Source organism: Taeniopygia guttata, chromosome 11 (genome assembly GCF_048771995.1).
Source record: "Taeniopygia guttata chromosome 11, bTaeGut7.mat, whole genome shotgun sequence".
NCBI classification, from domain to species: Eukaryota; Metazoa; Chordata; class Aves; order Passeriformes; family Estrildidae; genus Taeniopygia; species Taeniopygia guttata.
The window spans coordinates 6,114,566-6,127,708 of NC_133036.1; the positions used below are offsets into that span (position 1 = coordinate 6,114,566).

Sequence of the window (13,143 nt, forward strand, 5' to 3'; positions counted from 1 at the left end):
TGATAACTGCTCTGTCCTTCTTTGTCAGGACCCATTGGATAGGAAGGTGACAAAGTGCAAGGGGACAAACAGGCAGGGACAGAAGCTTGCACTGCCAGACAGTGTCTGCTGGGCTGGACACTCACACAGGATTCTTCTGCCCCAGCAGCAGAGCAAATGGAGAAAGCTTTCCAGGAAAACCCCATTGCCTGCTTGCCCTGCCTGCAGCTGCCACCTGCCCAGGCAGAGCCACAGGAGCCTCGGGATGTCCCAGCCTTGGCTCCACCACAGTGACTGCCAGCTGCTCCAGCCCAAGTGGCCCAGCCCAGGGCGGGTCCCTTGCTCCCAGGAGCTGCAGCCTGTGCACTCACTATATTTCAGCACCCAAGCTTTCCAAGGGAAGCTTTGCTTTCATGTAGAAAGCAGCTGCCAGCACTGAGGTCCTGATGGAAGTGTCCAAGTGCAGAACCTTGCCCCAGCCAGTGGAAGACAAAGGTGAAAAGCTGGTGCAGAGAAGGAAAACTGATCTTTGGGTGGGCCCTGCTCTGCCCTGGGTTGAAACCAGGGCTCCCCCTCAAAGATTCTTTTCTCTCCCACTAAACACTAACTGCAACAAGGACTTGTGCAGGAAGGAAGGAGCATGCCACCCATAGAAAGGTGAACAAGGAGATATTTAAGATCTTGTCTCCACAGCCTGCCTGCACTGAACCAAGACTCCCCTCTGCCCACCCCTCATACCCAGCTGGGGCTGCCCCAGGAGCAGGCAGGCTGTAGCCATCCATGACTCCCATCTCCACCTCCACCTCCTTCCTGCAATCCTTCACTATTTCCATGTAGGAGGATGTTGCATCCCAGCCACATCAAAAGCCATAAACGAAGGAGTAAGAAGTTGGGTGCTCCACCACAGGAGTTTTGCTTGTGCACATTTAGGAAAGGGCTGCTGACAGGATGCCTGACATTCTGGCCCATCTACCAGCACATCCTTTTCTCCCACAGGGAGAGCATCCAACTTCAGCCACCTTCAGAGAGATGGTTAAAGTTTTGATGGGGAAGAGGGATTAGAAGAGAAAGATTTTGAAAGAAGTTTGTGTAAATCATCAAGCATCTGGCTGTAAAGCAAAGTGCCAGTATCTGATGATGCTCCACTTTGTGCAGCAAGTAAACAGGAAGATTCAGCATTTTGTTATGTATTTAAAAATACACAGAAGGGCCATATGGATGTAAGGGTTTGTAGCTGGGAGTTTATTCCAGCAAATCCGCTGGCACAGCTCCTAGAGGTCGGGCAGGAATTGGCAGCAGGGCCCATCTGATCTCTGCAGAGGCAGCCAGCTTGGGGCCCAGGGGAGCCCAGCTCCTCTTAATGCATTAGGGCTGGTCACTCAGGGTGAGCTCAACTCCTCGAGGACAAGGGACAACTCCAGCACAGGCCCCAACAGGGCAGGGAAAGGCAGCAGCAGCTCCTGCTGAGTATTCAGCTGCCAAAGACTGCCAAAAACACATGGTGTTGAGCAAGGGCTTGCGGGAAAGGATGTACATTTTACTCTCCTGGGGTCTGATGGATCCACTCAGCAGCTCCCCCAGCTCTGGCAAGCTTTGCAAACATGGAGAAAGCCTTGCCATGGACTTCACTAAGGCCAACCCTTGGCACATGGTCCAGTGCGATTCCACTTTACAGATTGAGTCCAGCCAAGCCTCGACATATGTCAATGCAAGATGGATGGTGCTTTCTCATGCAGGCTTCCTTGGCTGGGCTCCTTAGAGCTACCAAGCTGTTCAGCTGCTAGAATTGCAGAGGTCTTCTCCAGAAAGCCTTCTGCAGGTGCAATCCAGCCCCACGTGGCAGCACCTCCAGTTCAGAGCCCAGCAGCTCTAAAGGTGCAGGTGAGGCAGCTCCAGGGGTATGGAGAGGCCACAGAGGTGCAGAGAGAGGGTGCACAGACATGCCAAATCTTTAAACCAGATGGGGTCTCAGTGGTCAGGATTAAACCCAGAATCTAAGGCAGATGTCCCCCAGCAGGCTCTCCTCCTCCTGGGAGAGAGCAGCTTTGTTCTACAGAGCAATAAAGGAAGTGAAGTCTTCCCCATTCACTGCACAGCCCAGGGAAAGATCAGTCCCAGCCTTCGGTACCTGCCATACCGAGTTCTGATGGGGGACTTGGCCCTGGGCAGGAAAGGCATCATCTACTCCCAGACTCAGCCCATTACTGATGGAGTCTCTGGCCTCCCCTTCACAAGCCTTTCTGCAACAAAGGCAGATTGGTTGGAGGCAGGGAAGGGCAGATTCAGCACAGGAAAAGACTTCCGCTCCTGTTGTGCTGCTTTGCTGAACCTCCCCTCTGATCCCTGGGGAAAGGGACAATCTGGCAGCTGGAAGGCTATTGTGTGCCTCGTGCTGCTAAAGGCTTGGCTGAGAGCTGCAGTGAGTTGGGAACTACACAGCCAACAAAACTGTGCCTTAACAGGCAGGTAAGCCTAATTTGTCACTGCTGGGGAAAATGGCTTCAAGGAAAAAGGGAATGAAAAACCCATTTTCATGAACAGCATGAGTTTTTGTCATAGTCCCACAAACTTCATGGACTGGAGACAGTTTCTGTCTTCTCTGTGGAAACCTTACTAATTTTCCTCTCACCAGACTGCTGCTGTTTGCATCTGTGCTATCCCTTAAACAGTGAGAGTGCTGATCAAAGTCAAGTTCAGAGACAAATTCTAACATCTAAGTTCTCAAAGAAATTCTCTAGCACTTTCTGAAGCACTAAAACGAGCAAGTTAAGGATCCATCAAAGGAGGAAGACATAAGCAGATTTACAGAGCCAAATGTTTAATAATTTTTGAAGAACAAGTATTACATCCATATTTAGAGCATATATAAGAGATGGAAACAAGGAAATAAAAAATAAAATTGCTGTCTTCAAGAGGATGCACTTAACTCCACAATTCCTGCTGAATCCCTTCTTTGGAGGCACAGTGGCCACTTTGAGCAAGACAAGACTGGGTACCAGGCCACCTGCAGAGTTTAGGCTCAGCACTTTAGGAACAGCCAGGAAAACTCTGACTCTGTACACTTTGCACGCCAACATCTCTTCCCAACGTGATGTTATTGCTGGACAGAGCAGGGAGAAGAAAGGAGACACTTACAAGACTTGGCAGCACAAGACAACAGAACTGGGAGGGCTCCAAGCACTCCCCAGACACGTCTGTGTGGCTGCTACAGCCCAGAAGGCAGTGACAGGTTCCCCAGAGGCGTTACCTACAGTTAACACTGCCTTCTACCTCCCACTACCATCAGCCCCCAATATCCTCCCTCAGCAGCTTGAAACTTTGCCCAGGAATCTTCTTTGCTAGAGGAAGTGTCTGCATTGGGACAGGCTGGCCCTGGCAAAGAAGGTGCTTCCTCACAAGCCTCAGAACTGCTGCATGTTGCTCAAGATCTCTCAATATGCCAGCATGTTCACTCCTCTCCCATCACTGCAAGAGCAGAGTTTGGCATTTCCTCCTGAGGGCAGCCATGGTGTCTCCTTCCCCCCTTATGGCACCACTGTCTGCACGGGGCAAGGAAAAGACCAGAGGGGACTCATTTTGGGCTGGAGGGACACAAACAGGATCTCTCCTGGAAGACAAATGTGGAGCTGCAGCTGCTCTGAAGAGCAAACTTGCTGAGCTGAGTCATGGATGAAAGCTCTGAAGAGATACCGGGAGGCTGCAACCGCCCAGAGTCCTTCAACACAACCAGGGAGGACATGGGGAGCAGCTGAACAGCTCACCCTGCTCCTAGACGGGAATGACAAGTTCCATGTGTTTTGGCAGGAAAGTTATGCAGCAAGGCACCCCAGACAGACTGCTCCCCCTGGCAACAGAGAGGGTGCTCCCTGGCTGGTGGCCAAAGCTGGCAAGAGCTCTGCTGCCAGAAGAAACTCAGGGTTGTGAAGGCAGCAGGAGGAGGCAGAGGAATGCTAGTCTGGCTCACTGTTCTCCCACCCTCCTTCCACACCTAGCTCACCTTGGCCTTGTTCTGGACAGGCAGATACAGCTTGAACTCAGCTGGGAGCTCATCCTCTGAGTACAGCCGGTCAGAGAAATACACCCGTCGGATGCGACAGTTGGCGTGGATCTGAGAGTCAAAACAAAGAGTCAGTCCATTTTCCACATGCTCTTTCCACATCCAGCTTTGGTGTCATGCTGCAACATGGATTCTTTGGCTCAGTAGCTGGAAATCTACCTCACTGTCTTGCTTTTCTGAATCTGACAGGGCATCAGAGAAATGCTGGTCTGTGCCCCCTGCTTTGCATTTGCATCCCTGTCTCCAGGGATGAACACTCAAAACACTTGGCCAAGCTCTGGTATCTCTGCCAACTGAGATCTGTCTTAGTTGCTGGGGGATTCTCTGCTGTGAACTGACCTATGCTTTGCTGGTATCAGCACTTGCCAGAACACCCACAGTCTCAGCCTGCTGCATTTTTAACACGCCCACTTCAGGGCCTCCCCGAGGTCAGGAATGAGCCTGTCCAGCCTGTGCTGCCTCCACTATCAGCTGGCAGCAAAGTAGTTGCTCTGGTCCCCCTCGGGAGTATGTGAGAAGGCAGACAACTCTCAGCTGACTGCCTGCACCTCAGGGCAATCCTGCAAGGAACTGTAGCACTCCTCTCACACTAAGGATCAGGCACGCTCCACACACAGACATTCCTCAAAATAACACACCGCTGGACACTGTGAACATGACTCCCTAGCATACGGAACAAGTTCCATGTCCTCAGCAGGAACAAACACTGCATCAGCTCTGTTACACGGGACTCAGTGAAAGCCGGGTCACTCCACAAGCACAAGGAAACAAGCCTGACCAGGAGTATGAATGGTCTGTACACCGTGGGCCTTTCCCATCCAGGCTCCCATTCAGCCACTCACTGTTCAGCCTATCTGGACAGTAAGGCAACACACAGCTAATTCCCAGCAGAGCTCCACCTCCACGGCATGCCACAGGGAGCTGCAACTCTCACCCTAACCAACACACAGTCAGAGAAACAAGAGGGAAATGGGCTCCTTCATCCCAGTCTCGTCAAGTAAAGTGAGGCCTCAGTCAGGCCTTTGCTCACTTTCCACAGTGCTCTGCAAAGAGCAGGGCTGGCAAAGGAACCACACAGGCCTAAAGCCAGATTCCCGTCCTGCTGTGCCAGCCAGCAGGAACATCACCAGCCCTTGGTTTCCCAGGCAGGTCACAGCTGCTTCTCACCTGCACTCTGAGGGTCTCGATGTAGTTGGTGCCGTAGGCGCGGCGCGTGAAGTCGGACAGGTTGAACTGGATCTGGTTCCAGCCGTCGTCCAGCCGCATGGGCATGGTGCAGATGAAGGGCTTCACCCGAGTCGTGCTCTGGTAGTTGCTCGCCCGGAAACGCCGGCGGACGTTCTTGTCATCCAGCACCTGGGCAAGGAAGGCAGGCTGCTCACCCAGGCGCCAGGCCCCGACTCCCCAGCACAGCGCTACCCGTCTCTCTACTCCCACCCCTCCATTCCACAGCAGAAGTCATTTTAACACAGGAAACAGACCCATTTTCAGGAATAGCAACAATGTGTTTGTGAGCTGACTGATGCCCCCATAACCAGAAGACCTGACACACCACATGGCCAAGAAAGCAAAACTGTTTTGGGGATCACTCACTGCCTGGGACAAGTTCCAACACAAGACTGCAGGCTCTCTGGCGCCTTCCTCAGTGGTCCCTGGAGGGGCCTCCCCACTGCACACTCCTCACCTGCACTTCAAAAGTGAAGTATTTTTTCAGGTTCTTGATGATCATCACTAGGAAAGGTAGTTTGATGCCCAGGGTCTTCTTTGGGTCAGCAGGGCACGTGATGTACGTGGTACTGAGAGGTGAGAGAAAAACACTTCAGGATCTCACACAGCACAAAGTGCACAGCCCGAGGTAGCCCAAGTCTCTCCCTTGGCTCAGTGCAGCCTTGGAGGACAGGCAAAAATGGGTAACTGTGATCGTAAGATCTCAGCAACAACCAGGGCTTCCTGTAACAGGAGGGGGAGTTTCAGAGGTAGCTGCAGGTAGAAAATTATAAAAGGCACAAAGAATGCATCTCAAATTGCACTTTTCTCACCCAGGGCATGAAACACCTTCCTCGACAGCTTCACCTCCCCAGTTTCAAGGTCATGTCAACACTGTTTCTTAACACAACCTCCTCCTACCCTTGACTGAACAGGTAGAGCTCTCCAGATCGTGGCAGAGGCCCTGCGTGCTCTATCCGGCTGGGAAAACAGAGGTCACACGTCACGCCTGGCAAGTTTTGTATCAACACTTCTTGGGGGAAGAGAAGGATTGGCTCAGTCTGTCTGCAGGAGAGGAGTCTCCACTGCCCTTATAAGGAGCGCCCTGCTCTGAATCACCCCCGGAGGAGCCTTGGAGACTCTGAGCCTGCTCAGGGAGCTGGCGTCTGTCTCCCGGGGCGATGGAGACGAGGTTGCTAAGGGAAGCTCCATAAGCAACCCCCCTCATAAATGTCCCTCTGATCTTCCTGCTGCAGGGAGAGCAGCCATCACGTGAGGAGAACAGGCCCAAGACAATAGAAGAGACAGCAGACAGTGCTGCTTTTCCAGTAACTGGCAGTGCTGACTGAGGCTGGGTATTAAATACCGCTTTTTTTTCCCTTCAAGTGATGGAAGAATAATGGGATTTAATTTTTTATCCCTTAGCCCCACTGAGAAGGAGAATGAGAGCTCGACAATCAAATCCAGGGAAAGGAACAGCACACTGCCACAGAGGAGTATCAGTGATATGACCCAGATTCTTCAATTTATTGACAAAGACATTGCCATCACATTTTGAAGTTTGAAGATGATGTCTGCTGGGCACTGACATCTTTCCCTCTGCTTCAGGGCAGAGTCCTGCTCCCCCAGAACAGCAGAAGAGGCTTCTCTTACCTGACATTTGTTCCTTCAATCTCCAGCACCAGTGACTGAATGTCATTGTCCGTGATTCGCTTGATGTGGCCATTGCGCACCTGGAACAAAAGTGGGGCAGACAGCACAGACGTTACTTGAGAGGGAAAAAAGAGGCACACACAGCTCCATTAAGAGAAGGAATAAGACCCCAGGAGGACCCATCAACATTCACTTGGCTCTTGCTCTCCTGGACCTCGCTGCTTCCAAGGCTTTGATCACTGCCCCAGAGTGCCAGCAAGAGTTTATGGCCCAGCATGCTGCACAAACACTGAGTGCAAGACTTCCATCTATCAAAATATGCTGCAGTGAACACAAGGGACTCACGCCTCACGTCAGAGGCCCAAATAAACAAACATAAAAGAGTAAGAGTCAAACTTGAGTGCAATAAGGGGTAAAAATAAGGACAAGCAATACAGGGGAGCCACCAGCCAGCCACTGGTCACCAAGGGGACTTGGTCTGTACTGCTGGTCTTGGCTGACTGCCTCTGGGGAAGGGCTGGACACTCATACACTCAGACACACTCTTGCACACTCACACACACACTCTCTCCACCAGCACAAGCAGTGCACATCCTACTAAGGCCAAAAAATAGATGCGTTTTCCCCATGTCACAAAAGCTTAAGATATTCTCTGAGATCTAAAAAAAGCAGAAATCCCAGCCTGCTGGTTCTCCTTGCAAAGATATAAAAGTGTACATTAGGACAGCTATGAACTCAGTACTCTCAGGCATGCACCTAGGACATGGGAGAAAGTCAAATACTGTTTCCAGTTCTCACCAAAGTGACTGGGGCATTTCATGCACTGCTGAGAGCAGGGCAATCCTCACAACAAGCACACCCAGGCTGGCCATGATTCATGCAAGAGAGACTATTGCAAGCCTATTGCAGCTGAAAGGACCACTGCTGACATCCACCCTGCAAGCAGAGCTCCTGCTGGCCACTCATGAGCCACACAATCATAGCAGTATCACCCTGCACAGGACAATTCACATGGGAAGGTGCCTACAGAGGTCTCTAATCCAACCTCCACCTCCAAGCAGGGTCAGCCCAGCCTGCTTATGGCTTATCCAGTCTGACAGCACACTACATCCCTTTGCCAGAGAATCTTTAATGCGTCCTGTCCTTGCACCATCCAAATAAGCTGTTGATCCTTTCTTAAAGTCTCGAATATTTGTGCAAAACACAGACACACACACGGGCACTGTGAGGCATCCCAGTTCTTCACAGAGCTACATGGGTACCCCACGGATGGGAAACAGGATAGGTCGGTGCTTCCTGTCCCCCACCTCACAACTCATAAATGCCCAAACAAGCCCACTCAGGTCAAACATCACTGCTGTCTGAACTGCCATGAAGGCTTTAGTTCCTGCTGAAACCACAAAAAATTCAGCTAAGGCTCATACACAAGCAACCAAATACAGGCTGTAGCCTTGGTCTCAGAGGTCACAACAAGTATTTTGCAGAATCACCAAACCATGGATAGTTTGTGACGGGGTGGTGGGAGGGGAAACAGCACGGCTCAACGACTCTAAACATCCTGAGGGCGGCTTCTTGATGCAAGACAGCCCGGAGAAGGCACGGGGCTCTGAGGAAAACCACTCTTAAGAACTGACAGGAGGGAGAAACAAAGTGATGAGACATTCATAACTTCTACACCCCACAAGCCGCCGCACAGCCCACTTCAGCGTGCCTTTGGCGAGCCTGTTTGAAAGGTGGGTCACGCAGCAGAGGAGCCCCCGCCTGGGCCCGCAGTGCCCACGGGGCCTCGGGCATCCCGCTGCTACGGCCAGCGCCGGCCACGTCTGCAGCTCCCACAGCGCTGCAGCTGCTGGTGCCGGGCGGGCTCTTCTGCCCAGCAAAGGCAAAAACCACTCACAATAACGCACTGCCCTCAGAAACCCCCCGAGGGGCCCGGTACCGGCCCTGGGGCCGTGCCGGTAAGCAGTGCCCGAGAGATGCCGGTATCCCGTTCCCGAGGGCGCCGGTGTCGCGGCCGCTGCAGCCCCGGCCCCGCGGGTGTCCGGGGCGGCCTCACGGGTGTCCGGGGCGGCCCCACGGGTGTCCGGGGAGGCTCCAGAAGTGTCCGGGGAGGCTCCAGAAGTGTCCGGAGCGGCCCCAGAAGTGTCCGGGGCGGCCTCACGGGTGTCCGGGGAGGCCCCAGAAGTGTCCGGGGCGGCCCCACGGGTGTCCGGAGCGGTCCCAGAAGTGTCCGGGCCGGCCCACGGGTGTCCGCAGCGCCCCGGGGGTTTCCGGCGGCCCCGGGCCTGCCCCGGGAGGCTGAGCCGAGCGGCCGCGCCGCTCCCCGGGCCGAGCCCGCCGCCTCACCTTCTTGTCCCAGATCTGGAGCGGTTTGCTGCCGATGCTGTAGAGCACCGAGAGGAAGCCGCTCTGGAAGGTGTTCTTGAACATGCCGGGGCCGGGCGGGCCGGGCCGGGCCGCGGCCGCCGCTCTGCCAGCAGCACACGGCGGGTCCGCCGCGCCGCCGCCGTCACCGAGGAACTACTCGGGGCGGCCCCGGATGCACTTCCCGGGTGACGGCGGCGTGGGAGCGCTGCCACGGCAACCGGGCAACCGGGGCAACCGGGCAACAGCGGCAACAGGGCAACCACGGCAACCGGGGCAACCACCGCAACCGGGGCAACCACGGCAATCACGGCAACCACGGCAACCGGGCAGCCGCGGCTCCGGCCCCTGCCCTCCCTCGCCCCGCGGAGCCGCTGGAGCCGAGCCCGCTCCAAACCGTGCCCGGTCCCCTGCGGTTGGTATCGCGTTCCCCGAACGCCTGGCCTGTAGGCAGGGACGCCTCTAAAACATCTCCGTTCTCCCTCTGCCATTCGCGACCCTCAGCCCAAAGGAGACGCCGTGGTTTGATTTTCCCAAGGATGCTTTTTGCCCGTGGAGTGTTTCTCAGCCTGGGCTCTGCTCGTTCCTCCGAGGGGCTCCCTGTGCTGCACTGGAGCATTGAAATGGTGTTTGCTCTGCTTCGTTGCTTCCTTTAGCTGCAAACTCATTCCTGGGTGCCTTAGGAACCTCCTGTGTCTTCTTGATGCTCCAAGCCAGGCAGGGATAACATACAGGACCCTGGCAATGTTTGCGGATCTGATGGACAGCTTTATGGGTGTGAGAATCTCTTTTAGTATAGACAAGGCCTTGGCACAGCTGAAGAGGCTTAACAGAACAGCTTGGGCTAGAAAATACATTTCTAAACTGAATACATAAAATACATTTCTTCTGGCTGTAATAATACCTGTTTACACCATCAGTTTTCACACTATGTACACACATGTACACACACTAAATGTACACACACTAAACAGCATAAAAATTACCATTCTGCACCAGCTTTATGGTTCTTCAGGTTAATTCCGGGCCTCTGTTGCTAACTAATGCTCCTCCAAATCCTAACAATTTTGTCTGCTAGGTATGCTTGTCTCTCCCATGGGCTACAAACACCTCACAGCACATGGGTTAGCAGCACTTTCCTTCACAATTCCTTGCACAAACGAGTAGAGCACACAAAAAGCAAGGCATTAGTTAAAAATTATCAGCTATATTTAGTCAGTGGGTTAGAGTACACTTTATATGGCACGATGAAATAACTTGTTCCCTTAATCAGATGTTAGGAGACAACTGGGACAAATATCCAGCTGCCATTCCTGAACAGCCGGCTCAGTCACACGCTCTCCACTTACCACTTCAATGTCATGTTTTGCTGCACACAAAAATAGGTTGTGGTTTCCAATTGTCCCTATTTCTCAATTAATTTTAACAAAATGTAGTACCCGTTGCCCCTCCTCCTTCCCCGGGCATGTGTGGGCAAAGACAGCCCTGAAAATCATTAACCCATATTAATAATCCAGTCTGGCACTTGGGAAGAGGTCTCTGAGAGATGTATTTCAGAGACTCACACCCTGATGTTATCCACCTGGAAGATTGGTAGGAGATGTTGGCATGTTACCTCACACCTGTTTCCAATTCCCAGGGTGTACAGGGATTGAATTTAGGAGAGCAGATGGAGGAAAAGGCCCATCCTAAGAAAATAATCTGGCCCAAGAAGTGAGCGGAGAGTGCCTGCTCCAGAAATAACTGCCCACTAAAGCATTTCCTTCCCTTCAGAATTCTCAGCAATCCAATGCCTTCAGAGGAATGAGATTTTCAGGAGGCTTCTGAAATATTGCTCCTCTGAAGTGTCACATTGCTGGGTGCAGTTATGACACCAAAATGTAGCAGGTCTCTCCAGTATCACCAAGCCTGTGCTTGCCTTGGAGCACCTGGTCCAGGTTCATGGCCTGGGAAATCCTAACCCAGGCCATTGCCCTCTTGACTGAGGCTGGAGAGCAGATGGCCAGAGCTGGGCCAGCTCCAAGGACAGCACTTGGACCAATAAAAACAGCACCAGATTCAGCCAGTCCCTTTGTGAGCCAAAAGCCTTCACTACGTGGCAAAACCAAGAACAAAGTAATGACTCCTGCAAGGAGTGTGAGATCCTGGGATTTGTCCAGATGACTCCAGCTGACTCTTCCAGTCTGGATTTTCCTACAGGAGCAGCACTGAATGAAGGGCAGCTGTAATGGGAAAACCAAAAAGACAATTGGGCAGATCTATAACCACCACATGCAAGTAGAGGCAAGGCCCAAAAGTGGCTTTGGGTGTTGAAGCAACCTGGAGGCTTTGGACCTCACACTGGCTGAACTCTGAGCAGTGCAGAGAGAGGAAGAGGAGGAGGAGGCTGGGTTGATGCTGAGAAAGGATCAGAAGAGAACAATGGTGTAAACATCAGTGGGTGCAGAAGGAGGCAGTGCCAGCATGTACTGGAGCAAGGTGGCAGAGAAAATCAAGGAAGGAGGACGCACTGACTTGGAGGGACACCTGTGCAATGGATGGAGCAAGGGGCAAGAATGAGTGAAACCTTTCTGACTCCAGACAAACTGGAGACAAAGGAGGATAGGCAAAGAAGAATTTATTCCCGACAAACAACAGTTTAAAAAGTCACTGAGAGCATTCTCTGGAGACAAGCTGTTAACTTGGAAAGGATATGGGCTGCAACGGGCAGCAGGTGGCAATGGGGAACATGATCCAACAGCATCAGGAGATGGATAGATCCAAGCAACAACAGTGCTTGGATGTGCCACCTGCTGCAGGGACCTCAGCTCAGAGTATGCTCACAGTGCTGCTTCTGCCCTGTGTGGGCCTCAGGTGAGCTCTGCCATGGCCTTTTTCCTGCTCTCACTGCTGGCCAGAGCTACACCCACCAAAAACAGTCTTGATGAATGAAGATGTCAGAGATCAGCACAGTCCTGGATACCACAGAGCTGCCATTAAACTCTTCCCTGACAATGGACCATGCCCTGCCTTACAGCACCAGCAGGTTAAACTTACCTGATGCCCAAGTCCACATGTGGGCCCACAGCAAATCTCCGTGTGTGACACATCAGGACAGTGCGTTCCCACACCTGTACCTGTTACAGACCTTGTGCAAGGACTCACTCGTGCAATTCCACTTTGGCCAGTGCCCAGGGCTGGGTGAGAGTAGTGCTGAGTGGTTCTGTGCTTGGCAGGAGCCCATGGCTGAGCTCCCTTCCCTGGGAACCAGCAACAGGTCTCTCTTTCCCTGGCAAGAGCCTTGTCTCAGAGGTACCCCGTCCCCCAGGCAGCTTCAGTATAGGGGAAAACTGTATAGGGAAAAACATATGGGCAATGAAGGAATGGGACAACACAAGAAAAATGACCATGTACAGTCATACAGAATCCAGCTGGTGGCTTTTAGACAGAATTTCAAGTGGTTCATTAATACCTAAGATCAGAGCCCAGCTTGGCCAACAACCATTACTGCAGGCAGACTCTCCTGAGCACTGCCAGTGAAGGACCACATCTGAGAGGAACTCCTGCAATGGAGCAGCCCTTGGGCAGGACCTCCAGGCTCACAGCTTTGTGGTCATGGTGCTGGGGAGGAGGAGCAGAGCCTGAGCCCAAGAAAGAGGAAGAGATGGAAGCTCTGGTGGCTCAGGGACAGAGCCATGCCCAAGCCCTCCCAAGGCTGGAAAAAACAGGTACCACTATCAACATTCAGGCCACCACCCAGGCAGGCACCCTCAGAAGAGTGTGGAGGCCTAAGGAGGGAAAGGAGAAATATCTCCAAAGGTGGCGAGTGGCTCCTTTGCCTCTGCCCACAATTCTCTCTTGCTTTCCTCACCCAGCCTGTCCTAGCTGGGCACAGGGAACAGCTC

At 52.9% G+C, this 13,143-nt stretch overlaps 1 protein-coding gene across 2 annotated transcripts; it reads right to left on the reverse strand.

Moving 5' to 3' along the window:
• Positions 1 to 2,780: 2,780 nt before the first annotated feature.
• Positions 2,781 to 9,442, reverse strand: CFAP20 (cilia and flagella associated protein 20). Of its 2 annotated transcripts, XM_030282046.4 has the most exons (6): positions 9,242 to 9,440; positions 6,896 to 6,975; positions 5,721 to 5,832; positions 5,204 to 5,392; positions 3,977 to 4,087; positions 2,781 to 3,079 (listed from the first exon to the last, which is right to left on the reverse strand). In XM_030282046.4, the coding sequence occupies exons 1-6, from the start codon at positions 9,323 to 9,325 to the stop codon at positions 3,074 to 3,076; spliced, it is 582 nt and encodes a 193-aa protein (XP_030137906.1). In that variant the 5' UTR covers positions 9,326 to 9,440; the 3' UTR covers positions 2,781 to 3,073. The 2 variants fall into 2 exon arrangements, with proteins under 2 accessions (XP_030137906.1, XP_030137905.1); XM_030282045.4 differs by lacking the exon at positions 2,781 to 3,079 and having other exon boundaries at positions 3,968 to 4,087; positions 9,242 to 9,442.
• Between the last annotated feature and the right edge of the window lie 3,701 nt (positions 9,443 to 13,143).